The sequence below is a fragment of the Pipistrellus kuhlii genome, unplaced genomic scaffold (genome assembly GCF_014108245.1).
Source record: "Pipistrellus kuhlii isolate mPipKuh1 unplaced genomic scaffold, mPipKuh1.p scaffold_m20_p_1, whole genome shotgun sequence".
NCBI classification, from domain to species: domain Eukaryota; kingdom Metazoa; phylum Chordata; class Mammalia; order Chiroptera; family Vespertilionidae; genus Pipistrellus; species Pipistrellus kuhlii.
The window spans coordinates 32634983-32662942 of record NW_023425404.1 but is presented as its reverse complement, the minus strand read 5'-3'; the positions used below and the strand labels follow the sequence as shown (position 1 = coordinate 32662942).

General features: G+C 40.2%; 1 protein-coding gene and 1 pseudogene across 3 annotated transcripts in view; one reads left to right on the top strand and one right to left on the bottom strand.

Moving 5' to 3' along the window:
- Nucleotides 1-27960, top strand: part of MAP2K1 (mitogen-activated protein kinase kinase 1) — a 72999-nt gene that overhangs the window by 10791 nt on the left and 34248 nt on the right. The window contains exon 1 of one of the 3 annotated variants that reach the window (XM_045581325.1): nucleotides 4235-4293. The exons of the other annotated variants lie outside the window; for them this stretch is intronic. Within the exon in view, the coding sequence (XP_045437281.1) occupies nucleotides 4280-4293 (14 nt within the window). The 5' untranslated portion in view covers nucleotides 4235-4279. Of the gene's footprint in view, nucleotides 1-4234; nucleotides 4294-27960 lie in introns of those variants that run through there. 3 annotated transcript variants of the gene reach the window in all.
- LOC118719131 lies at nucleotides 26445-26963 on the bottom strand (annotated as a pseudogene).

Sequence of the window (27960 nt, the reverse complement as noted above, 5' to 3'; positions counted from 1 at the left end):
GTTGTGAGCACCTCCTTCTGGAAGAAAGCTGCCCCTGTGTTCCTGCCCCGATGCCAAATAGTCCAGTTTCTCCCCCTATGTATCTGGGTCCCCCAGAGTCTTGCCCTGCACTGGAGCTCAGAGCAAGAGGGAGCTTGTATCTCCCTTCCGATTAAACAAGTGACACACTTGGGTGCCAGCCTGTTCCACCACTCCACATCTACTACCAGTCCTCAATGTGCTTTATTCTTTACTTCTCTAGTTGTAGAACTTCCACTCAGCCAGTTTTCCCGCAGTTCTGGATGATAGTTGTTCTGTATTTTAGTTGTAATTTTGATATGGTTGTGGAAGGCAGCAAGTACAGGTATTTACCTGTGCCACGTACTTGGATCTCTTTAAAATATATATATATATATATATATATATATATATATATATATATATATATATATTTTTTTTTTTTTTTTTTTTTTTAAATATATTTTATTGATATTTTACAGAGAGGAAGGGAGAGAGATAGAGAGCTAGAAATGTCAATGACAGAGAAACATCGACCAGTTGCCTCTTGCACACCCCCTACAGGGGATGTGCCCGCAACCAAGGTACATGCCCTTGACCAGAATTGAACCCGGACCTTTCAGTCCTCAGACCGATGCTCTACCACTGAGCCAAACCGGTTTCAGCTTTTTATTATATTTTTAATCCTCTCCTGAGGATATGCTTAGAGGAAAAGAGAGAGAGAAACATTGATGTAAGAAACATTGATTGATTGCCTTCTGTATGTTCCCTGACTGGGAATTGAACCTGCAACCAGGTATGTGCCCTGCTTGGGAATCGAATCAGTAACCTTTCCATGCACAGGATGGTACTCAACCAACTGAGCCACTCTGGCCAAAGCATCCTTTGTTCTTAATACCAAATTGCAAATATTAATAAATCATGCAGATTTTGACATTTAACATGCTGTCCATCCTTTAAAATCTAACCAAGTCCTGCATCTAAACAAGCCTTGAGACTTGACTTCCTATTTACAGCAAATAAGGAATAGAGGAACAAGTTAAATGACACCAAGAGGAAACAGTCAGACAAATCCATGATGTAGAACATTCTCCAAGACAACTGATCAGTCTATTTAAAATGTCAATTTCTTAGGAAAAAAGGGGTAGGTGCGGGATGGCTAGTGGTGCTGTTCTGGAATAAGAGAGTAAGGAACATGCCAACTAAATGGAATGCATGAATCTCAGTTGGGTACTGAATCAAAAAATGAAACAGCTATAAAATGCATTCTTAGGTCAATTGAGGAAATGTGAATAGTTATTGTGTTGGTTTTTTTTTTTAGACATAGTAGTAGTATGATTATGTAGCAGAGTGTTGTGACTCATAGATGATGCATGAAATTCATTTTGAAATGGTTCAGCAAAAAATACACATACACACGTAGTGGAAAAAGCAAATGGGGCAAATGTTCACAATTGTTTAGTTGGTTAACTTATGAGTTTTGGTGTTTTTGTCTTTCTATTTTTATGTATGTTTGGAAAAATTCATAATTGTTATTTTTAAAGTACCCAAAGAACAAAATTCATCCTAAGTCTTATGCTCTTTGTATTTTTATTAACAACAACAACAACAAAATTTTTTTAAAATTGATTTCAGAGAAGAAAGGAGAGGGGGAGCGAGAGAGAGAGAAACATGTCCCCTTCTGGTGATCATGTCCACAATCTGGGCATTTGCCCTGATGGAGCCGCGACCTCCCAGTCCATAGGTTGATACTCAACCACTTGAGCCACTGTGGCTTGGACCTTATGCCCCTTTTAATGTTAATTCGCATTTTTCTCCTTTTGAACTATTTGTGAATATCATATTAAATATCATTTAATCATAATACTTTCTTGATTAATAGGGACCATACCATTTTGGACCCCTGAATCTTATAACACTGTTGATACCAATGAAAATCTTGGTTGAGTGGACAAAATCAAAATAATGTTTAAGCAAACAAACACAAACCTTCTTCCTAGCTTTAGTCTATATGAATTGATAGTTATTTCCAGCATATCCACAGGTAGCACAGGTCAAGCAATAGTGAGTGAATCTTTCTGACATGTTGAGAAAACAAATGCAGAGAACCAGCAGGCTTAGAAGAGGTGAGCCTAACAAGAAAACTTAGGGTTTTGTTTCTGTTGTTTCCTTGCAGAAGCTGCCAATTTTGAAAAATCGTCCTTGATTCTGACTGACACTTGATTGTGGTTTTACTTTATGTCCTGTGTCCTGGTTTAGTTGCCTGAAAGCCCAGGAGACTGTTTGGAGGCTAACAATCCTGTTTGCAAAGTTAACACCTCCCACAGTGAATGGCGTTTTGTTTTCAAGTAGCAGGTGTTCTCTAAATTCTGGTGCAAGGCCCACTGCTAAAAATGCTGGTCCTGCCTCCAATTTCTTTGGTGTAGATCCCAGGGGCCTCATGCTTTGATGTCAGCAAGGGAGTCAGTTTAAGAAGAGGTTACATGGAAGTTGAACAAAAAGTGTACAAGGATAGAGTGACCTCTTTTCCCCTTACTCCTTCTTTGAACATTTGCCTGCTTAAGAACAACTTTCAAAAAACTTGAATGTGCCGAAACCGGTTTGGCTCAATGGATAGAGCGTCGGCTTGGGGACTGAAAGGTCCCGGGTTCGATTCCGGTCAAGGGCATGTACCTTGGTTGCGGACCTATCCCCAGTAGGGGGTATGCAAGAGGCAGCTGATCGATGACTCTCTCCCATCGATGTTTCTAACTCTCTGTCTCTCTCCCTTCCTCTCTATACAAAATCAATAAAATATATATTAAAAAAAAAAACTTGAATGTATAAATACCTTTTAAAGAAAGAACTTACAGACATTAAGTTTTCCAGTTAACTCAGCTTAACTTGGTTTTTCCATTATATACATATTTATTTTATTAAAAATATTTTATTGATATTTTTACAGAGAGGAAGGGAGAGAGAGAGAGAAACATCGATGAGAGAGAAACATCGATCAGCTGCCTCCTGAACACCTCCAACTGGGAATGTGCCTGCAACCAAGGTGCATGCCCTTGATCAGAATCGAACCTGGGACCTTCCAGTCCGCAGGCCGATGCTCTATTCACTGAGCCAAACCGGTTAGGGCCATTATATACATATTTAGATAGTTGTGATCAGTTGATTCAGGAACATAATCTTCATACTTGTTTTGGCTGAAGAATATTATTTGATAGGGTCTGGCTTCTCAAATGACATTTTGTTAATTTTTAGGTGGCTTTCAGATTTTATTAATATCAATATTGTTTATTGATATTCTTCTAAATGTTCTGAACCAATTTCTTTTGTTCTGCTTTAGTTTACTTCATACACAGAATCAGAGGCAATGAACCAAGTTACCGCTGTTGTTACACATTAATAGAATATGTTCCAAAAAAAGATAGAACCAAAATTGACAATGTAATTTCAACTGTTTCCTCAGATTCAGGAAGTGTTTTGTGTTTTTTTTTTTTTTTAAGTTTAGTGGTTTTTGATAGTTTAGTAGGCAGTACAAGGACTCCTTTAAAGGTCAGTCTGCTTTACGTTCTTGGCTAGCCAGACTATTTTAAAAAAATATATGTATTTTATTGATTTTTTTGTACAGAGTGGAAGGGAGAGAGATAGAAAGTTCAAAACATCAATGAGAGAGAGTCATCAGTCAGCTGCCTCTTGCACACCCCCTACTGGGGATGTGCCCACAACCAAGGTACATGCCCTTGACCGGAATCGAACCCGGGGCCCTTCAGTCCCCAAGCCGACGCTCTATTGATTGAGCCAAACTGGTCCCGGCCAGACTATTTTTGAAATGGGATTATTTTTCTGTATTTTATCAATTCATTTTCATATGTTTTGACAGGTTACTGAATGTAATTCACTAAGCTGGAAACTGTAGGTAGGTGAGTAAGGCTGTCTTTGCCTCCAAAGATCTTAAAATCTCATCTAAGAGGAAGAGGTTGCCAGGGGCACAAGAAGGAAACAAATGGCTGCAGAGGAAGAAAAGTGCCCTCAGAGAAGAGGCACAAAGAAAGTACTGTAGGAGCTCACTGAGAGGAGGAAGATCACATCCAGTGGAAGAGATTAGGAGAGCCTTGGAGGAGATGACATTTGAGCGGGGTCTTGAAGGATGGGTAGGATTTCCATGGGGATGGGGGTGGGGAAGCAGGAAGAGAGGAGGATGAGCCACTTCACACAGTGGGGAAGCTTGGGATGAGTGGAGGAGCCAGCAAGGAGTTCAGTGTGACTGGTGCATCAGTGCAGGTCACAGGAGATGAAGCTGGAGAGGTAGGTGGGACAGATTTTTGGTGTTAGCTGGACATTTTAAAAAGTCATGTGCAAACTTTTCTTCCCCTCTGCTTTTTAAAATGTGTCTGAATAGTTTTTATATGCTTTGTATTTTATTTATTTTTTTCTTAGTTCATATCTTTTATTAACCCATACACAATTGCTTGTCTTCTGACTTTGAAGCAATAGGTCAGTGTGCTTTGTATTTTAAAGTTTTATAAGTTATGTGGTTACTACAGTGCCCTGTTGTAATTTTTCTTTTTATGTTGTATTGCTTCAGAAAAAAAAATTAGTTTTCTCTTCAAAAGCATTCATTTTTTATGGTATAGCTTCCTTTTATTTATTTAGGCATCTGTTATATCTTCATAACTAGCAGGAGTATGTGGCTTCATTTTCTTCCAGCTTTTTCTCTCCCTTAAATGGTTAACTTTTTGTCCCATGTGAAATTAATGAATTAATGTATTTGACGTGAGGTATGGGGTCTAAGTTAATTTTTCTCCACAGTGAGTTCTAGTATCATACTGGAGTTGATGAAATATGATTTATTTATCCATCTGTTACATTTTCAGTTTACCTTTTATTTGTTTTTTGTGGTAATTTGTTCTATTTGTAAAATTTCCTCTTAACTCAATCTTACAGTTTTGAGAGTCTTTTTTATACTCTTTTAATTTGGTAAGGTTAAAGAAAACTTTGTTTTCATGGTATACTTTTCATTTAATAATGTTTCCTGTGATGGTGTTATAATTTATTCTGAAATATTCTCTTGTGTCCTGGGTTAATATATTTCAGATACTCAACATTTTGATGATGTTGTGATTGAACCTTTTAAAATTTGTATTTCCATCTTAACTATGGTTTGATTTGTATAAATTATTTTGTGGCTTTGTTAAATGTACTTATTATATTGTATATATCTAGTAATATTTTGATTGAATATATGTGCATTTCTAGATATACTAGTGTTATCTGCAAAACATAAATTTTCCCTCTCAACACCTTTTATATTTTATAGCCATCTCATCTTTCATTGCTCTCACTAGCAGTTCTTGTATAACCCTAGTAAGTATGATGAAGCTTCCCAAGAACCTTCTGGCCCGGGGACTTTTCTACTCTTTCCAAGGAGCCATAAAAATAGGAAGCAGCGGCCCAGCTTCAGAGAAGTAGAGCCCGTTAGGACTGGGTGGGACCTTATAGGTTCTCTAGCCCAGCGTCTTCGTTTGTGAGACTAGGAATCCCTTCTCACAGCCGGGAGGAACTTCCAGGCAGGTCACACAGCTGGAGTGGAAAGAGGTGGCTGAGTTTTCATTCCCACTCATTTTCTTATGGTGTATATATTATTGCATGTTTTCATTTGGTTTAAAAATTTTTCAAGTTTTTCCTTAACCCTGAATTTTGATAACTTTATCCGATATTCTAAAAAGTTTTTAAAAACCTCTTTTCAAATAATAATCTGAAGCTTTCGAGAAGATACCTCTCTATATTTTCACTCCCCTAGGTGTTTGAGGGAAAAGGGGAAATAAGGAAATGGGGGAAGGAAAGGGTATTTTAGCCCAAGATCTTTAGTAAGAGGCCCTATTTTTAAGCTTCATAATGTCAGTTTTAAAAGCAGTGGTTTTCAAAATAACCACAGACAAAAGTCCCTTAAAATGAATGCCTTTCTGGAATTGACCTATTTTGAGTTTAACTGTTACCAGGAAAGATTCAGGATCTTTTGAATGCTCTTAAGTGCATTAACTTTTAGACAAAGTGGAACAATTGAGTTGAGTGAATGAGTCACTTGGGTTCTAGATTCAGGTTAAATCTTAAAATTTTGGATGATGTAAGAAGGCATGACTAGCCAATCATATTGCTGTATTCACAGGTTTGTCTGGATCCAGGTTATGGTTCCTTAAAACAGGTTAGTTTTAAATAATTAAATGAGACCTTCATTATATTTGAGAGTCCAGAATCAAAATTATTTGTCTTATTTGATTTCATATCATACCTTCAGTAACTGATCCTTCAAGAATGGCTTTATTGGTGGAGGCCTTAGAAGTTAGCATGAATCCAAGCTAATTGTAAACCTCTGTCTACTGGCTTACTCAAATTCAGATTGGAATCCAGTTAAAATGCCAGCCTGTGTTTCAGAGCACCTCTCCCCTGCCCCCTATTCTCCAGCCCTCTCTCCTCCAGTCTGAGGAAGAGGGGGGAAACAAGAGAGCAGCTTAACATTCTAACAGTTATTAATAGTAGACAATGATCCTGCTTACCTTAGTCATTTGTGTTCATTTGTGTAAATTTGGTCATTTAAATCATGTGAAAGTTCCATTTACTAAAGGATGGACCAATGGGATATTTGGAACAGGCCCTTAACACATTATATTAATTTAGCTGGGGATTTGCAACACTTTTATTATTTTACTGGAACACTCTTTCTAAAAACAGTTTCCTTTACCTTGTTTTATTTTGGTAACTAAATTAATGCTGGATTAGACATAAATGTAGTTTGCAGCATTTCTATTTCTGAGTATACTGAACAATTGCAAAAAAAAAAAAAAAAGATAGTCATAAGCTTTTGTAAATTCTAAAAAGGCCATAAAATATTTATTAGGGGAAGTCAAGGAGAGAGTTGGTGAGGAAAGTACCGGAAACCAGCAACAGGTGCTTTAGTTACAATGAACAAAGTTTCAGCTTGATATGCAATCACAGGGAGGAGTTTTGTGAATTCCTGAATGCTGGTGTGAGCTGGAAGGGGCACAGGATGAGCGGAAATCAGCAGTTCCGGAGGCGCAGAGGATTTGAGTTACAGAGAGCTGGCCCATAGCTGAGGACCTGGAATAATTCCTGAGCAAACTGCATTCTTGAAAGACAATGGCTGCATCTGTAGGACCACAGCCTTTAATATGTAGGGTAGGCCTGGCCAGTGTGGCTCAGTGGTTGAGCATTGACCCATGAACCAGAAGTCACAGTTCGATTCCTTGGGTTGTGAGCTCAAACCCCAATGGTGGGGAGGAAGGGGGGTGCAGGAGGTAGCCAGATCCATGATTTTCATCATTGATGTTTCCATCCTCTCTGAAATCAATAAAACATGTAAAAAAAAATATGTAGGGTAATAATTAAGTATGGGTCCTAGCTCAGGAAGGAACAGTAGGATGAAGTCAGAGGACACGAAACTTTTATCCTTGAAGGATATCGTAACTGGAAAAATAACTACTCTTTAGGGTTTATCTGGTCTATTTACATCTATTATCTTGAATTCGCTCTAAAATTCTGCAAGAAAGGTCATACTATCTATTGTACAAAGAAGGAAAATGAAGTTAAGTATCTGTACAAGGTTATACAAATAGTAAGTGGTGGAACTATAATAAGTTTAGAACCCGGGTCTGTCCTACTCGAACACCCACGCTTTTCCCACACACCCTCCAAAGATTGCACAGAATGCTAGAGGTCTTAGAGCTTCACTCTCCCAAACTGTAGCCACTAGCCATATGTAGCTATTTAAGTTTAAATTAATTAAAATTAAACAAAGTTTAAAAATCAGTTCCTAAATTGCACTAGGTAATCCCATGTGACTAGTAGCTACTGTATTGAAGAGCACAGATTAGAATATTTCCATCATTGCAGAAAATTCTGTTAGTGCTTAGAGGTTATACAATTTTACCCTTTTATTAATTTATTTGATTTTTGTTTCTTTATTTTGTGAATAAATGGGAAATGATGGACAAAGAAAATGATGGACAAAGGCAGGAAGTAACTTGTTCATTGTCATATTATATATTGAGTTAATACGGGCCTTTGCACTGGTGGCTTTTCCATTGCTCCATACTCTCCCTTAAAGAAAAAATTACAAAATGAGATAATGCAAAAGGAGTGACTCGCTTCTCTCACAGCTTTGCCTGGCCTTCAAACTGTCGATAGGTTCTTCCCGAAGTACAGCTCTGTGTTTTTCTAAGTTCAAAGGGCGTGCCTAGATTGAGCTTCCCTGCGGAAATGAAAGATGTTTGCTGGAAAGAAATTCCATGCTTAATATGTGAAACAACACATTGATTCCTCTGGTTCTTTTTCTGCCTTCCTACCAAGCACTTGGTAATTGAACTTGCAGCTGCTAACCATTTGTCTTCCAAACAAGAAGACAACTTCAAAACAGGTCAAATGACAGAGGTATGTATACTTTGAATGCAAGCAGCTGCTTGTTATTGGCATTTGTGTTGAGGTCAGATAGATTTAGAGTATGACTAAAATTACAATAAATGTCTAACGTGTGTTAAGAGGATAAAGATGTATTAACATTGATTTAACTGATATTTAGTATATACCTTATATATTCCAGGCACTGGGCTGAGAGATGGGAAAAAAGGACTTCTGCTGAAAATTCAAAAAGATGCCAATGTTAATGGGTGAATTGAATGCATTTTAAAATCTTGTCTGAATTTTGTTAGCATTTGCCATCCACATATTTTCCTATTTAGTAAAAGCTGCAGTTTTCATCCTAGCTTTGAAGTAAAGTTAAGAATCTTGTGCAAATGTCCTTTGAGTGGATGCTATTAAAGACATTTAAATTATACACTCCAGTGTCTAAATGACAGCCTGAAGTATATGTGTGCACATTTGGGTGATGGGCATGTGGGAACAAAAAGACATTGTGCCGGGGTAATATTTTTAGGAAGACTAAATGTGATGTTTGATTTCATTATAATAGACTCATGGTTTAGAAAGTTGTCTTTCAGAAACTGAGTAATTAAAGTTTCGGTTTCTCCCCCCCCCCCCCCCAAAGAAATGTTAAAGTCACATGCATGAATATGCCCAGAGAGATTAAAAACAGGGAAATTAGAAAGATGGCAGGGTGTCCAGAAAAGTGCTCCTGCTCCCTGCGAGCACAAAGGCAGGGGTGGAGAGGACTTCAAAGATGGTGGGGACAGCTGGAAGGGATCTGGAAGGGATCTGACCTCTATCTGGTCTTTCTGACTGAGATTCTGTAGTAGTGGGGTGGGGCCGAGCACCCAGATGAATCCATGTGCTGTTTTGTAGAGTAGGGTCTAATTTCTAGGAAGTTGGATATAGGCTATGAGAGTTTGGGGGTAAACAGGCCAAAGGCAGGATTATTGGAGGACGTACTGTTCACGTCTCAGAGTGGACTTGTTTCGGGTACTAACAGTGTGGTGAAGAGCCCAGCTTCCTGATCAGATTTTGAATGAATGTTTTTGCCTCCCTAAGTGTTTCATTTGAATCCAAAGACTATCCTCTCTTCCAGAGGGATCTGAGAGTCTGCAGGCTTCAGAATTTTCAAGCTGCAGAGCGTTTGAATAACAGTGCTTTGTGTAGAGGAAAAGTGAGCGATCTGAGCTGCTTCCCTGGTGCAACTGTTCACTCACCACATGGCTACTCTGTGCCTGCTGCTTCTCTGCAAAGCGGTGGTAACAGCAATACCTTGCTACCATCTGAGTTTATACAGTGAACTCCACATGATCATATAGGTCACACTGGGCACACATTCAAGCTCCAAGATATTAAGTAAATTAAATTTTGTTGTTGAAAGGGATCTTGGAGATCTTTGTTGCTATCCTATCTTTTGGCAGAGAACAGAACCCAGGGCTACAAAGAAGGGTTAGTTAGGGGAAGTTGGCCTCATTACACAGCAGGCTCTATTTTGAATCATGAGTGTGACTTTTGAGAAAACATAGCCCAGACAGTGTGGCATAGCAGAAAGGCTGTGGAGTCAGCAGACTTGGGTTTGTTTCTCCACCCTTCCTCCCACAGTCTGAGTTATCAGTGCAGATTCTTTCAGATCCTTGGGTCTATTTCCACATTTATAAAATGGGCATAATAACACCTGCCTGTAGAAAGGGTTCATAGACCCTGTGTAAACTGCTTTTTAAGATTAAAAGGACTAATAGTAAGGGCCAGGACCAGATTCCCAGCCCAGAGTGGCTTATTCTCTATCCGGTAAGAAGAAGAGAAAATTCTCACTTCCCAAAGAACTTCCAATGATGGGGCTTTTCACCTGTTCTTTATCTACACAGACTTCTAATGAAGACAATGCCAGTCATACTTGCAATTTTGGGGGATGTGCAGGAAGCAAAATAATTATTTTCTGTGAACAGGAGGCTGCAAATTCAGATTTCTCCGAGTTTAAAGAGGATTTCCTGGGTGGTGTGTGTGTGTGTGTGTGTGTGTGTGTGTGTGTGTGTATTTGTAGGAAGGAATAGGGAGGGGTGGTCACTGACATAAAAGGAAGATAACAACATACTCTATTCTTGTGGCTCTAGCCAGATGTTGGAAGTCAGATCTAGGTAGATCTTGGATTCAACTTCTCCATGGTTCATCCACACCTCTTTCCCAATGGGCTTTGGCCTCTGCTGAGACTGTTTTGTCCTGGGATTCTCTCCTCCATTCTCAGTGCATGTTGAAAACTTACATCAGAACTCAACTTGTAAGTCACCACTTCTGTAAATCATCACATACCTCTCCTCCCCATTCCAGGCAGCGGTCATCCGCTCCGCCTTTAAGAGCTCTCTGTACATATCCTACTTAAGTTGTTTGTGCGACTCTGTCTAGTTGGGCTGGACTTGGAAAAGTCTGGGGCTGGGTCTTATGCATCATTATCTCCAGTGCATAGCATGTTCCTTGGTATCTAGTTAGGTAAAATTTTGTTGAACGACTAACCAAGCCTTGAGATGGCAGTAAAGGCAGAGGGCAGAAGATGCTCGGCTCCCAAGATCAAGACTCTGCTAATCCCTGCAAAGGCTTTGACTTTATTGATGGTTGATTATATTCAGTTTATAGTATCTTGGCACAAAAGGGTCACAGTGTTGGCGGTAATCATAGTATTTATTTTGCAAGGCCCTGTACACTGTTCATTTGTTTTTGCATCCATTTTCTCCTAATTCAGCAACATGAGGCATGCGGGATATGTGTTATTTCTACTCCATAGATAGGAAACTGATTCTGGTTAAGGGCCTTATGCTAAGAGTGCCTGTAGACCTCTATACTGCCCTTCCAGCCAACAGCTCCTACTAGCGCGGAGGAGAAACTGGCAGTGGCATTCTGTGGTGTTCCCTCAGCCCCATGCCTGGCACGAAGAAGGCTCAGGGAATGTTTGGACCCGGAAGTATTGATGAGCCTTTTTTGAATGCTGAGCTGAATACTTATCCTCAACAAATGCTGGGCTCCTTGATAGATATGTGACATCGGTGGCTGAATATACATGGCACCTGTGGCTTTTCACACTTTCCCCCCACGCCTCTCCAGGGACTTGATAGGACAGATGGCCAGAGACATAGGATTCTCAGCTCTGCATCCTTTCTGCAAATCACATTTGGGGAAAAGTTAAGTTTGTGCAGTAACACAATTTCAGTAACACGGTTTCATAGTGCCGGTAGTTGTTTAACACTCTGGATAAATCACACTTCAGCAGAACTCATTTGGGAACAGTTTAATTTTACTGTAGGTGGCTGTGATTCTCACCCACCAGTCCTCCTATAACCCTCCTTCTTCCCAATAAATCTAGGCTGATAAGGTGAATGTAGCACTAAGCCAGGCTATTGGACCCAGGATAGCATTATAATATGTTAATCATTTTCACCACCAACATCTTTCATTATTTCTGCCCTGAGTATCCTTCAATGCTAGGGATAGATCTTGATAGTTCAACCTGCTGAAGTAGGAGGAGATTAAGACCCAGAGAGGCTAGGCATTTTACTCAGTGTTAAATGGCTGCTGAAGGCCTGGATTGAGGTCCAGGGCCCTGGCTTTCTAGCGAGGCTCCTGTTTTCTGCCCTGCCCTACTGCCTGCTTTTTGATCTGTCTTACCAAAAAGGTAGAATTTAATGTGTGCAGTTTAAAATGAATAAAGGTGACCAGTTCTTTGTTTTATTCAGTTGTTCATTGTCAGAAGCCACCAGCAGCTTTTATGTTAACCCTCCCTCACAGCCTCTCTTTGACATACATATCAATAATAATAAAAGAGTGGATGGGGGCTTCGGCAGAAGTGGCAGAGCCTCTCCTCCCCCCGCTCCCCCAACCCCATCCCCGGTGGGCAGGGGGCCGGTGCCAAGGCCCTTGCACAGATTTCATGCATCAGGCCTCTAGTCTTGAATAAGGGCCATTAAAGTCTTGACATGTTTCTATGCAGTCAGCTGCAGCCTAGGGGTAACCGGGTGTGAATTTGATAAGATTAACTCCTAGGTAAAAAAGAAATGGAAGTATAATAAGTATATGTACAGGGAGAGAACAGTATTGTTAAGTTTTTTCTTAACAGTATACCTTTGGATATAAAAATCATCAGATTTTGATGTTTTAAATAAGGCAGGTGTCCAGACTGCTATGGATTATTAAAAATGTAACAATAGGTCCAAGTTTGAAGTTTGAAAAAAACAATACTTCTCATTTGTCTTAGAAACTTCAGTGTTCTATGTTCTCTAGCTAATGGACTTGGGGAGGCTTGGGAACTAAGCAACTGGGTGCCATGAATGGCCTCTGGCTCTCTCTTGTTGGGGGTGGGCGTACTCTTCGTTCAGGTGTGAGCTTTTGGGAGGGACACACATGCCTGGCCAGCCAGAAGGGGCATGATTTACTTGCTCTAGGGCACATGTGTCAAACACAAGGCCCGCGGGCCAAATCCGTCCCGCCAGGCCTTGCAATGTGGCCCGCACCGCGCTGTCATCACTGCACTCCGCTGCGTTTCCATCACAATGACAGTTTATGACTGTTCAGTAAACCATTCGGCCCGCGATTTAGGCTGGATTTTAGATTTTGGCCCCTTCTCTGATTGAGTTCGACACCCCTACTCTAGGGTAATATCTGTAACAAGAAGTCTAGTTGTAACACAGCAGATGATAATTCTTTGCACAGGATCTCACAGATAATAGGTGGTCAGTGTTTACTGACTTCTTGAATTAAAAAAAAACAAGAAACCTTCCTTTCTTGACTACAAAGATTTCAAGTCTCTTTAATTAAGGGGGAAAAAAGAAGCTAATTATGCCCTGCTCCTCTTCTAGTACCATGACTAATTACCCCACAGATACAAACTCTGTTCTGGATCTTAGTGTTACAGGAATGGTCTGTAGAGGCAAACAAACTGTGTCAATAGGGCTGGTTATTTAACTTCTTTCACACCTAGCTTCCTCATTAGTAAATTAGAGGGTGATAATACCTAACTTGTAGGGTGGTTTTGAGAATTAAAGGTCTTTCAAATAACACCTAAATCACTCATGCAAGTTCCTACCTGAATGAAGAATACGCCCACCCCCAATGGGAGAGAGCTGGAGATCACTCATGGCACCCCAGTAAGCATTCAATAGACTGTTACCTACGACTATTTATGTTACATTTGGGGTTTCTCCTTCAAGTTTGTTGACAATATTTGGGAGTGTAGTTCTTTATTTATTTATTTATTTATTTATTTACTTACTTACTTACTTACTGATTAAGCAAAAGCTGGACTTCTTGGAGCCCCAGATGGCACTAAGAGATGTGGCTTCAATCTGACTCTGTTGTAGGTAAATTGCTTAATTCAATGCATGGCATGAAGGCTGTTGGGAGTATTATCTGGTCAAGTAGAAAGAGTCTAGTTGCTAGACTGAATAAGTATGGTGGGTAGGGTGTCATAAATATACTAATGGTCCAGGGTAGTGCTTTTCAACTTTTTTCTTTTTAATCTCATGGCACACATAAACAAATTACCAAAATTCTGTGGCACGCCAAAATATATATATTTTTGCTAATCTGACCCAAAATAAAAAAGTGTGTATGGGGGGTATGCTCCAAAGTGACTTTAAAAAAAAAAAAATCAGGTTCTGCCCTGCCTGGCATAGCACAGTGGTTAGAGTGTTGGCCTGCAAATCAAAGCGTCACGGGTTTGATTCCCAGTCAAATGCACGCACCTGAGTTATCCCTAGTCCCAGTTGGGACTGGTGCAGGAGGCAACCAATCGATGTCTCTCTCACTTTGCTGTTTCTCTCTCTTTCTCCCCCTCCCTTCCACTCTCTCTCAAAATCAGTGGAAAAAATATCCTTATGCGAGGATTAACAAAACAAGAAAATCTGGTGCCTATACTTGTATATAAGGATGTTTGGTACCAAAAATTAATAAATCAGATGTAACCTTATTTAACATGATCAGTAAGATACAACTCTAAAAATATGGCCTATATATCCAATATATATTTATGGTTCACAACAGGGCATTCACATTAGATGGCTATTGTGTTGGCTGTTTGTTTGTTGTTATTGTTTTTTGACAATCTAAGGGAAAGGAAGATAGTGGCCTTAAGTAGTAAGATATTGAATGTTTTAAAAATTCTTGCAACACACCAGCTGAAAATCGCTGGTCCAGGGGCATGAAGGTGTTAAAGCTTCTCAGAATAGCCTAAGCAGCTCCTAGGAAATAGCTTCAGAGGCAGGATGTGGCAAACCAGTGTGAAAATGAGAGCCCTTCTCCTTTGGAAGAAGAGGAAGTGGGTGGGGAGAAATGAAGAGGAAGAGCTTGGTGGACAGATCTTTTTATCTGCTGCTGTAAGAACATGAATTCCTTTTGAATGCCAGGCGGAGCATGTAGAATTTTGACCCAAAGTGACCAAGGTCCAATGGATTCGTAATAATGCTGGTTTTGCAGTTTTCTTGTTTTTTCTCTACAGCTCAAGTTTAATAAACTCATTTAATATACAGTGGAATAGTGTTTGTAATCTTGATCATTAGTATATTCTTTAATGCTATTGCAATATTTGAGGACTCACAGTTAATGTGATTGTCATCCACAATCACACCCTTTTGTAACCAAGAATAGATTAGAAGAAAGACTTTTTTTTTTTTTTTTTTTTTTTTTTTTTTAAAGAAAAGTGTCTCCTCTTCAGTGTGTGTATCTGTTTTCCTGTTTTAGAACATATTCTCACCCATTCTCTGACCAGGTGTTCATAACAGCCCTTTGTGATACAGGACAAGACTCTGCTTCTGTTTGTTTATTTATTTTCCCAGTATTTCAAAGACAGTTTTTGCTTTATTTATTCCTCTTCCCCTGCTTTTGTGAGATGATCTCAACAAATTTCAGAAGAATCAAGAAGACAAATTTCTACATCATCTGGAGTAATTAATTCCAGTGGTTAGAGTTAATCATGATGAGGTAATTCATGAAATACACAGAAGAAAAAAAAAACAATTGATGAGACTTCATCTGCAGTGGGATTTTTTTTAGAGGCATTCTTCTGGTAATGCCTTTCAAAGTTAAATGTAGGCTTTAATAATGGGAAAAATTGTTTGGGAGGTTATCAGGTATGGTTTCAATAATGTGCAAGTGGCCTTATGTTTATTTTTGCAGATAGGATAAAGGCTTAATAGATGTATAACATGGGAGACTTAATGATTGTATCAGACCTCAACTCCATCTTTTTTTTTTAATGCATAAACTATCATCTATTTACAAAAATCCATTAGTAAAATAGCATAATATTATGGAAAATTAATAACATTATAAAAAATTAACAGGAACTTATTGAATATAAAAATGAAAATTTGGGAAGAAATGCACTTCTGTTTAATGCACTTCTTGATTTAACTGATGAAGGATGTTCAAGGTAAGATGGTCAGTTATCAGCAGAATTTCTGACTTCAGGTTCAGGGCTATTTCTTTGCACCAGGTAATAAGAGATTAATTATCTAAAAGATACCTGGACTTCCAAAGATCTGGAAAGCTGAGCTCAGCAGTTTTTATACTTTAGATTTCTATACACTCTTTGTCTCAAGGAAGGCAGTATTTCCTGAGTTGTACACCTCTTGACTCCATCCCTATGAAGGTTCCAAATTGAAATTTGTTCGCTTATCCCAATGTCTGCATTGCATAAGCACATTTTAGGTGATTTGACCCCAACAGTGCATGCTTACATTGCAGTCTAGTCAAATTGTGATATCTTGCATGTATTTTAGATGTTTAAATGTAGGGGTGGGGAAAAGTAGCTTTGTAGTTGTAAGCATGTGAAACATGGAGTTTATTCTTGTATTATTTATTATTGTATTGTTTTCCATATGAACAATTATAAACCTATTTTTGGCCACCCGTATATTAAAACAAGTATTTTTAAAAAAATACATTTTATTGATTTTTTACAGAGAGGAGGAGAGAGGGATTGAGAGCTAGAAACGTCGATGAGAGAGAAACATCGACCAGCTGCCTCTTGCACACCCCCTACCGGGGATGTGCCCGCAACCAATGTACATGCCCTTGACTGGAATCGAACCTGGGACCTTTCAGTCCGCAGACCGATGCTCTACCACTGAGCCAAACGGGTTTCGGCAAAACAAGTATTTTTATGGCATTTTTTAAGAAGCTAAGATGTCAGGCTGCTTTTCACTGAGCCTTAATCCTCCTGAGGCATTCTAGGCTGGTGTGCTGTAGCCATCTTTTGTTTGTTGTTTATTTGTTTTACTTAAGATTTTAATTTATTTTTTATTAAGATATAATTGACAGATAACACTGTGTGAGTTCAAGGGGTACAATGTGTTGATTTGACACTTTTTTCTGTTAATCCTCACACGAGGATATTTTTTCCCATTGCTTTTCAGAGAGAGTAGAAAGGAGGGAAGGGGAGAGAAGAAAGAGAAACATCAATGTGAGAGAGGCACATCAACTGGTTGCCTTCTGCATGTACCCTGACATGGGGGCAGGGAGCAAACTCAAAATTCAAGTACATGCCCTTGACTGGGAATTGAATCCTTGACCCTTCGGTGTACCCACTGATGCTCTGACCACTGGCCTGAGCTGATTTGACACATTTATGTATTGCACTAGTATTTTACCATAGCATTAGCTAACACATCTATCATGTTGCATAATTATCCTTTTTCTTTTGTGGCGAGAACATTTAAGACTTAGTCGCTTAGCAACTTTGAAGTATATAATTCGGTATCGTTGACTATAATCGCTATGCTGTGCATTAGATCTCCAGAGCCTATCAATATTCTAACTGCAAGTTTGTACCCTTTGATCAACATCTCATCAAAACCTAATTTCTTGGCATGGTGTACTGTGTCCTTCATAGTGTACCCCAGCTTACCCACCAGCCTCAACTGGACTCTTTTTTGGATGCATCTACTCTCTGGCCACTTCGAACAGCTTGCAACTTTCAGTACCTTTTTGTTCATGCTGAGGCCCAAGCTGGGGTGCTTTTTTCTCTGCTGCAAAAACTGATATCCTTCAGGTCTAAACTTGGGCATTACATATTCTGACTTTTACATTCCCTTCCTCATCTTAGATGGAATTGGAGTCTTTTTTTCTGTTCTCATAGCTCACTGTGCCAACGTCTCTTTCAGCGTTATGATCTATCTTGCTCTGCAGTTGTGGCTGTATTCGATAATATCCTTCCCAGTTTTTCTCTTTTTCATCTGTCTGTCTCCCTATCTATTATACACACATAAACCGAGATTGCCTGGTGAGGGCAGGGACCTCATCTTTCTCATCTGCACCCTCCTAGCCTCTAGCATAGATAGTGCCCCTCACACAGTGGATGCTCCATCATTAATCTGCATTGCATTTCCACAGCTTAGGCATAAGTGGGTGTAAGCCAGATGTCTGCTCAAGTTCCCTATCTCTTGTCCTCTTCTAGTTTGGAGCAGTTTTAGAAGTTTACATTCTCATGGTTACTTCTGCTTCTGTGGGACTCACATTTCCCTTTCTGGGTTTTTTTCTTCTTCTTTGCTCTGTGTTGAACCAGCTTGGGATTTGGCCCCCTTTCCCTGGTTTCCACAAAACAACAGTAAGAACAAAATATACACAAAGCTATTTGTGTGCATGGCAGATTGGATTTAAATTCTGGGGTGGGGAGAATTATTATAGTAATAAAGACAACTTAAAGTCTAGTGTTAGATATTTCGGTCTTAAATGACCTTTGCCACTCTGCCATGCTGCAGCCTTTTCTTCCTCTCTTGCTACCTCATAGCTACCTCTAAAACAAGCTTCTCCCATTTTATTCTGCAGCTCTAACTCTACATCCTGCTGCTCAGGCCAAGACTCGGGGGCAAGCCCTTCTTAACTATGGACAAGAGTTCTGGTCCTTCAGTAGCCTCTGCTACGAGGTGGTTGGTTAGAACAGACATTCTCTACCTGTACCTTCTTTCAGAAGACAGAAGCAAGCACTATCACTTTTGGTTTTAATTAAATTTTGTTTTTCTCTGGTTTATATTCTGTTAGGTAGGTTTTGACTCTACCCAGCCAACTGCTGTTAATTTGAGGGCCTGACCAGTAGTTTTCCACGCACTAGATTAAGGAGGTCAGTTGCCTAGGTGAGCCCTTGTATGGATTTCTAGCCCTGATCTTGAGAACAGGACTCCCTGACCTGTTGCTCAAGAGTGATCTAGGGAGTAGGATTCTCCCTAGAGATGACGTTTGTTCACCTGTGAGTACTTTGGGCAAGGGGAAGGGCCAAACATCTTGTTTTTTTTATTTAATGGAGGAAACAGTCCTGGGGAATTAAGATTCCTCAATACAGACTGGAATCGGATAGGTTTTGAGTGCTGCGATTCTTTATCTTCCTGCCCTTAGCTGTGCTTCTGGGTATTGATCTTTTTGTCCTTGGGACTAGATTTTTCTCCTGGTTTTGGATTATGAGGTCTAAGATTATGGGCAGATTGGGCCATAATCACGTAAGTCTTTCTAAAAGCTCGGGTTCTCAAGAACCGGAATGGGTGGGGTCAGGTACACCTTATTCCTAAGGCCACAGTCAACCTGCTTGTTCTTTCAAGAGTGGCCAGCCATGCTCATTCTGCAGCTCCCACCAGACCCAAGGCTCCCTTTGTTTTTCTGATGGTGGCACATATTTATTTTATTTTATATCTAGGTTTTCCTTGGTGCTTTCTTCCTTTCAACACTCCCTGCCCTTCCTCTCTATCATTCCCTCCCTCAATAGTGTCCTGTTTTTTATGGCCACCAGAATTTTCATTGCTTTTACAAGTGTTTTTACCTGGGCAGTGTCCTGTCTCTTCCCTTTCTACCCCAATCAAAATATGTCAGCCTTGGATGTTCCTCTAACATGTGTCAAACACAAGGCCCTCGGGCCAAATCCGTCCCGCCAGGCCTTGCAATGTGGCCCGCACCGCGCTGTCATCACTGCACTCCACTGCGTTTCCATCACAATGACAGTTTATGACTGTTCAGTAAACCATTCGGCCCGCGATTTAGGCTGGATTTTAGATTTTGGCCCCTTCTCTGATTGAGTTCGACACCCCTAGAAAGGGAGTTCTTCTTTGAGTAGATTTAATTTGCTATCCTTACAGGAACTTTGACCTTTTAGTAGAACACAGTCCTTGACCTCAAAGTCCATAATGGGTAATACCTGGTTTTAGGAATGAGCTGGCTGCTGATTTGAAGGACATGAACTCCTCAGCAAGGTATAGAGAAAAGATCAAAATTTGGAGTTCCAGTCCTCACCTTGGGTAAATTACTTAATTGCTTCTGGCCTTCATTGCCATATTTATAAAATGGAAACAACATACCTATTTTTTTATTTTTATTTTTAAAAAAATATATTTTATTGATTTTTTACAGAGAGGAAGGGAGAAGAATAGAGAGCTAGAAACAGAGATGAGAGAGAATCATCGATCAGTTGCCTCCTGCACACCCCCTACCGGGGATGTGCCCGCAACCAACGTACATGCCTCTGACCAGAATCGAACCTGGGACCTTTCAGTCCGCAGACAGATGCTCTATCCACTGAGCCAAACCGGTTTTGACCATAACTATTAAAAAAAATTTTTTTTTAAATTGATTTTTAGAGCAGGAGAAAAGAGGGAGGGACAATGGGAAGGGGGAAAGGTAAAGAGAGATAAAAGGAGAAAGAGAAAGAACTGTTGATGTGAGAGTGACATATCAATCGACTGCCTCCTGCACAACCCCTAGCTGGGATAGAGCCCATAACCCGGACATGTGCCCTGACCAGGAATCAAACCGACAACCTTTCAGTGCACAGGACAACAAACAACCACACTGGCCAACGTACAACATGCCTATTTTTTAATGTTGTGAGGTTTAAACGAGTTAAGTTCACCTCATTACCAGACTGTTATGTCTCTCCTTATCCCTGTTAGGACTGATCAAATAATTGAGTTCCTCCCCTGGGAACTGACCTTTAGACCACTTCACAACTGACATTCCCTTTTGCTTAGATCACATTTCACTCGCTAAGACCACATTCCATGTGCTAAGACTATTATCTTTCCCTTCAGGACCTCCCCAGAGAATTCTCCGCCCAGAAAAAGCCCACCTAGAGAGTCCTTTAAAATCTGATTCCTTGTCTCTGGGTGCTGGTGCCATTTGGGGCTCAGCCTATCTGGTTTTCCAGATGACCTAATAAATTCATAATTCTTTACCCCTTTTGGCCTCAGGTATTCCTCCAGCAACCATAACAGTCCCTAGCAAGTAAATGAGACATTCCATTTTATCCTCTACCTTCTTATCTTTAACTCCCTCTCCCTCCAAACTTCATTACTTTTCCTTGTTTTATTTCTAGGAAGACTGATCTTTTAGGAATTAACTCATAGGTGGCTAATGTGAAACAAATTATGACCACTGGGAAAAGAAACCATAGGCTGTTGGTTCTTTCAAGTAACAATATGACACCTCCTCTCTGATTCAGGTTGTTATTCAATATTTAAGAGAAGTCTATGTGAGTGGGTAGTCCTGTCATTCCAGAAGTTCCTTTGTGTGTGTATGGGTGCATTTTTCAGTGAGTCTTTCTGTGGAAACCTGCTGTGGGAAGGTAATTTATTTGATTTCAGAAGCCTGTTTGATTCCAAGGGGTAAGTTGATTTTTATTTTTAAGGCTATTTTTATTCTTATTAGTCTCTTTTTAATTAAACTGATGTTCTTGACTTTTAATTTGTTTATTGTTTGGAAGCCACTTGATCTAAAGTGAAATTAAAGAAAACCCTCTCTCTTAAATTCTCATTTTTTAACTTTATTTTTGTTTTAATATTCCTCTAACACTTACTCTTTGCTTATAATATTCTTAATCCCAGGTGTATATCATTGTCTACAGAGTGGACCTTACTAGAATGCCCTTTTTCCTTTTTGTATTGAAAAATTTTTAAATTTTAAATTAAACTTATTGGGGTAACTGGTTAATAACATTATATAACTTTCAGCTGTACAAGATTATAATTCAACATCTATCTAAATTTTATGTATTGTCCTACACTAATTCAGGTTTAATTTCCATACAAAACTTACCCTGATTACTCTAGCATATCCTGAATTACACAGCCATCTGTGTCCCAGGCACTTTGTGAGAATTAGTGGACCTCTGGTACAATCTTTGTTCCATAATCTTTTTGGGTGGTGGTGGTGAAACCAATTAAAGGCAATGAAAGTAGTATTTAACAAAATAGTACATTTTTTCAAATACTTATTTATTGAATGAAAATGAAAACAGGAATTTCATCAGTAAAATAGGGGCTAATGGTGGTACTCACATATGTCAGTTCCTGGTTTGATTCCTGGTCAGGGCACATGTCTAGGTCGTGGTTTTAAAAGATTAAAGGAGCTCATCCACATTTAACAGAATACCTGGCACAGAGCAGGTATTTTATTAACATTTGATTTAACTGTCAAATGTTATTCTTAACTAATAATTAGGTGACAGTAGAATAACTTAAATATTTGTTTAGCACTTTAAATTATTCTTTTTTTTTTAACATTAAAATCTCATGTCCACTTTTTATTGATCATCACATCATTGTCTTAACCTGTATTCCTTTCCCTTTACTGAGGGCCATCTAGTTTCAAAATGCATACATTCTCAGAGAAGATCTGGGAAGATGAAACAATCGATTTAGTCTCAAAGAAAAAGGTAATGAAGATGAGATAATGGTCAGTGGGGTTTACGTATGGTCAAGAAGTAATGACCAGGCCTCCAACCGTACAACATGAGAAACTGACTATTGGATTTGCAGAAATGTATGGTGCTTAGCTGCAGATTTCTAGCTTTGAAATATTACAGGAGGAATCTGATATCAGGACTAGAGAATTTTAACCCTGAAGAGGACTATAAAGACCACTTGGTTTAATTCCTCAGTTTTACCTATGAGAAAAATTGAGGGGAAGTGACTTCTACAAGTTAAGAGAGCAAGTAATTATCAAAGTTAATCCAGGTCTTCTGATTCCCAACGCCTTCACACCTATTTCCCAAGTACAGAGTATCTGGCAGCCTCATGTATGTTTTTCTACTTTCTAGTAGTTTCATGCACCATTGTGAAACACCAGCTCGGTGCTGACCCAGAAGCAGCTGATTTCCTGTATGTCTCTGGCCTTGGAAGTGGGTCTGGGGGCTGCTTTCAAGAACAATGGCTATGAGCCTTTTCTCACCTACACATCTGTCAGCGGGCAGAGAAGAGTAGGCGGCCAACATGTGAGCAACCTGCATCAAGGAAAAAGAAAAAAATATGTCTGCTAAATTCAGTGAAGTACATTATGAACCATGCAAGAGATTGGCTGCACTGCAGCATGGCTTCCCACAGCTGCTTAAGAATCTAAGACCAAAGGTGGGCTCAGCACCAATAAGCAGAGGCCTACAAAGGTCTACTGTTGTTGGAAGAGGTATAGGAAACTCTCCTGCCTAAGAATTGCCACAGATACAAGGTAGAGTTTGGCTGCTTTGGAGAGAAAGGAAGTCCATGCTCACAGGGCCTGCTTAAGACTAAGTCTGGATCAACACAAGAGAGACCCTATTCCTACCTATTCCTACCACAAGACTAGCACCAAATAAAAGTAATTTCAGTTTACACCTGGAGGAGGGGCAAGAGCAAGAAGAAAACCCCCACTCTGACAAGGCATTAAGGAATAGTTTAAAGCTGAGGTAAAAGTAGGAACACTGAGGAAAAAAAAACACCTGTGTGTTAAGGCTTCACTTCATTGTTGGAGATATTTACAGTCTGTGGTATGTCAACATTAACCAGAAAACTCAAACCCAGCTCAGCTCCTGACTAACACTTACTAATAGCATGACAGAAGATTGTGCCCATTACCAAGCATAAAGATTATTTACTTCAGTCTCTGTTCTAATAATGTCAAGCATTCAGTCAAAAATTGCAAGGCACAAAAAACAAACGGAAGGAAAAAAGCTAGCCTATTATCAAGAGATAAGGCAATCAACAGAGCAGAGCCAGACCCAGGAATTACTCAGATGCTGGAATTACCAGATAGGGGTTTAAAATAACCATGATTGCCGGGACCGGTTTGGCTCAGTGGATGGAGCGTCGGCCTGTGGACTGAAAGGTCCCGGGTTCGATTCTGGGCAAGGGCATGTGCCTTGGTTACGGGCACATCCCCAGTGGGGGTGTGCAAGAGGCAGCTGATCGATGGTTCTCTCTCATCGATGTTTCTGACTTTCTATCCCTCTCTCTTCTTCTCTGTGAAAAATCAATAAAATATATTAAAAAAAATAAAATAACCATGATTAATATGTTAAAGGTGGATAACATTCATGAACAAAGGAAGAATTTTAGAAGAGATGCAAACTAAACATAGATTCAAGTGGAAATTCTAGAAATTAAAAACAAAACACACACACATAATATCAAAGGTCAACAGGTTCATCATTAGTCTGAAGAGAACTGAGAAAAGAATCAGTGACCCAGAATGTAGGCCAACAGAAATTATCCAAATTGAATTACATAAAGGGTGGGGGGAATAAAAAGATATCAGAACATCATGTCTAAAATCTATCTCCATCCACCCATTCACCCATATAGAGAGAGAGAGAGAGAGAGAGAGAGAGAGAGAGAGAGAGAGAGAGATTGAAAGAGATACTACGTCCAAAATCTGCAGGGTAGGCTGGATTAGAATCCGGAACCCTTCAGTCTGCAGGTCAACGCTCTGTCCACTGAGTCAATCCAATTAGGGTCCCCAAGTACATTTAAAAAATATATATATATTATTGATTTTTTACAGAGAGGAAGAGAGATGGATAGAGAGCTAGAAACGTCGATAAGAGAGAAACATCGACCAGCTGCCTCTTGCACACCCCCTAGTGGGGATGTGCCCGCAACCAAGGTACATGCCCTTGACAGGAATCGAACCTGGGACCTTTCAGTCTGCAGGCTGACGCTCTATCCACTGAGCCAAACTGGTTTCGACCCCAAGTACATTTTTAATAGGTGTGGAAATAGGACCAGAAAGGGAGGTAACTTGCCCAAGATCTCTCAAATGGGGAGCGGTATAAGGTGTCATTTATGTTCTGAATGGATCAAGAGGTTGCAGCCTTAGTCTCTGAGTGTTGTCACCTCTTAGCTTGGGTCTTTCTGCTTTTACTTTCCTCTTTCTGCCCCAAGAGCATTCTTACTTGTCAAATGCCACAGGGGAGAAAGAACTGTACAGCTCCCTGGGCTCTCTGGTGAGGATAACCACCTGCACTGGGACCCTTTCTTTCCTTCTAGCACAGTGATCGGTTGTCATCTTCTGGTCTTCCCTCTGTGCTTTCTCCTGGCAGAGACGGGGTCTGCCAGGCTAGAGCAAGGTTGGTGACAGGTGGCTTGTGTTTGGCATGCAATTATGGCCCATTCCTGTTTAGAGTTTGGCAGTTTGAGGACCCCATTTCTTTGTCTGACACCACCTCTCTGCCCCTCAGTCATTTCTTTGACTGTCAGTGACTGTCAGGGTTGGAGGTGGCAGTGTGGGGCCTTGAAAGGAGTCTGTTCTAGGAGTTGGAAGACCTGTCACCATTAAACTGTGTGACCTTGTCCTCGCTGGGCCTCTGTTTTCTTTCCTGTAAAATGTGTTAAATCAGGTTGTCTTTAATAAAGGTCCCTGCTGATGCTACTGATATTTTATTTAAACCACTGAACCACAAATAAAGGATTCCAGCTGTGGTAGAGTAATTAGGCTTAGCAGATGGGCAAGATGAGAGGGAAGGAGATACTCTTGCCCATAGAATTGTCTTTTCCCCACCCACTCCCTTGTGCTTTCCTGGTGTTTTCAGAACACAAATGACAACCCTTGTTTTTTTGCATGTCCCTTCTTTTATTCTGTGTTCCCATTTTAAAGCTATAATCTCCTTGTATCTCGAACTTGTGTAAGACAGCCATGGTGCAGATTTCACGTTTCAGTGTGTGGTTTTCTCTCTGCTGTGGTGAACTTGATGGGGCAAGAGCTCATCACAGCTGGTCCCTGGGAAGGGCTATATGTGTGTGTGTGTCAGAGATTTATTGTGCTGGGCTCCAGTTTCCTTTCTCAATCCCTAGTTCTGATTTTGCTGTTTTTCACTTAAAACCAAAAATTATGAAGGAGGCAGGTTCTTGTCCTCTGAGTTTCGGAGATTTGTGGTGTAGTTGAGGGGATAGGGGCCCCTCTTTTTCTGTGTCCTTTGCTTGAGACATTCACCCTGGAACAGCAGAAATAAGCTGTGTTGAACATCATCAACTCCCTGTGCCAGAGGAAGCAATACTGAATATTGTTGAATTATTGAATGATTTCTTTATAGTAATAAGTACTGAAAGCCATTTTGATTTCAGAATTTTCCTTTCACCTTCAGAAAACTTGTCTTTCACTCTATGAAACAGTTTTTAAAGACTCCAAAGGGTTTTAAGAATTATTAAGGAAAGCAGTATTTCTGGATCCTGCTATTGCTTCCTTGGTTCCTGCTCCTTATCCTCCAACCTACCCCCACCTATCCTAATGGTGGTGTAGAAATGTGTTAAAACTCCAGTGTTTCTTCCCATTAGTTTTCTGTTTGATGCTCTGCTGCTGATGTCAGCATAGAGTTGTTCCTCTATTTTATAGGATTCCAGATTACTAATGACTTGTTTATCTGGCAGCACTATCCCACCCCTGGTCATTAGGAGGGTCTTGTCACCACAGCTTACAATGCAGTCTTTGCGTGTCTCTCCCGTGCTTCACCTTCTGAAAGCATAAAGCAGGAGTCAGCTCCTTATTGGAAGGATAGGTGGTTAGACAGTTCAGCATAGGAGGTAGGAGAGGGAGGAAGGTGGCACAATGCCCAGATTTAGTTTTCTTTTCCTGAAGTGGGAGAATTACTTATTTCTACAGAGAATTGAATAAATGAACCGTCAGCCTTCCCCCCCCCCCACCACCACCTTCTTTTAAAATTGCGTGGGTGATGTCCCACAGTGGGACAAAGGTGTAATGACCACTGTAATGAGAAGGTATCTTAAGATTGACAAAACAAGCAGGCAACTCCATAGAATGTGACAGAATTTATGATAGGGTAATTTACTTACAGGAAGATTGGGTCAGAGTGCAGATTATTCTCCCCTAACAGATCCCAGTTACAATACTTTTTTTTTTGACAGTTTTATAACTTCATTGGATAATCGGCAGTTAGTTCTCATCCACATTAACTGTCTGTAGGTTTTTGAAAGTAATGACAGGCATGTAGGTGACCAATGTATAGAGCGTGTTTGGTGAATCTTCATCCTCATTACAATTTCTCGATAAACGTACCCAGATACGATATGGGACATTCCTTATTCCTTTGGCCCAGACAGCTTTGTTCAGCCCGGTATCAATGCTCACGTCTGGAGTCCCCATCTCTTCGTGGCAAATTTCAGGGTCTCCTTGAGTGCCTGAAGGGCATACTTCTTAAAGCCCACGCAGTGGATGCACTTGTGGATGTTGATTGTATGCTCCCTGGTCACCACCTCGTTGATGGTGGAGCAGCCCTTCTTCTAGCCACCCTTCTTTGCAGGAGCCATTGTGCCCAGCAAGGTGGAAAGAAAGAGCTACAATAGTTTTTTGATAGCATAACTCTGATGATTGACAAGACAAAGGGACAGAGAATGTGGTAATACCAGGGGCCATCCCTCCTGGTGGGCTCATGATAGATGATTGTTTATAATTGACTGGAGGCCTTGTGCAAGAGTAGTCCTTTCTTCCTCTGGCAGGCACAGGGACCTGGGCTGGCTCCCCTCTGGCCCCGGCTTCCTCAGGAAGGACTTCCGGAATGACATCCAGAAGACATATGGTCTAATTAGCATCATATTACCCTTTTATTAGAAGGCACTATTATCAGTTTTGTTATTTATCCCAGGTGTCATACTGTAACCGGACAAACAATGAGTCTGTGCTGCCACTTAAGCAGAGAGAGGGTTGAATAATATCTGAGCGTTTATTCCAATATTGCCGGCAGCATGGGAAAGCAGCAGGTTATCCACAAAAATCTGCTCTGCAGCCCACCATAAGTCAGCTGCTTATATAGGCATAAGTACAAAGGAAAATGCACAAAAGGACAGTTTACAGGTATGCAAAAGGCTAGAGGTCTTCAAAGGGCTTAGTGCTATGCAAGGGCTGGAGTTACAAGGGTAAAGAGGCAAAAGGAGTGCCACATAGGCATTTAACAGGTGAGCAGGCTGGAGATTTGCAAAGGCCTGCAGGTATGTAAAAAGGGCTGGGGATCTTCAAAGGGCTGGCAATTCTGGTTCTGTAATAAATCTTTGCTAATTTTTATTTTTATTTTTATAATAGGCAGCTTCAAATGGGGAGAAAGGATTGCATCTCCAGGTCATGTCCAGCCAGGGTGGAATGTGCCTTCTTTAATCAGAATAAAACAATCTTTAACAGCATGATTAATATTTCTTACAATACTAGCTGGTTCCCCAACATTCTATTTTTGCCCCATTTCAATGCCACTCTGGCTCTTAACTAATGAAAATACTTATGGCTACATCTTAAGGAATACAGATAATCAGTCTTTGATAT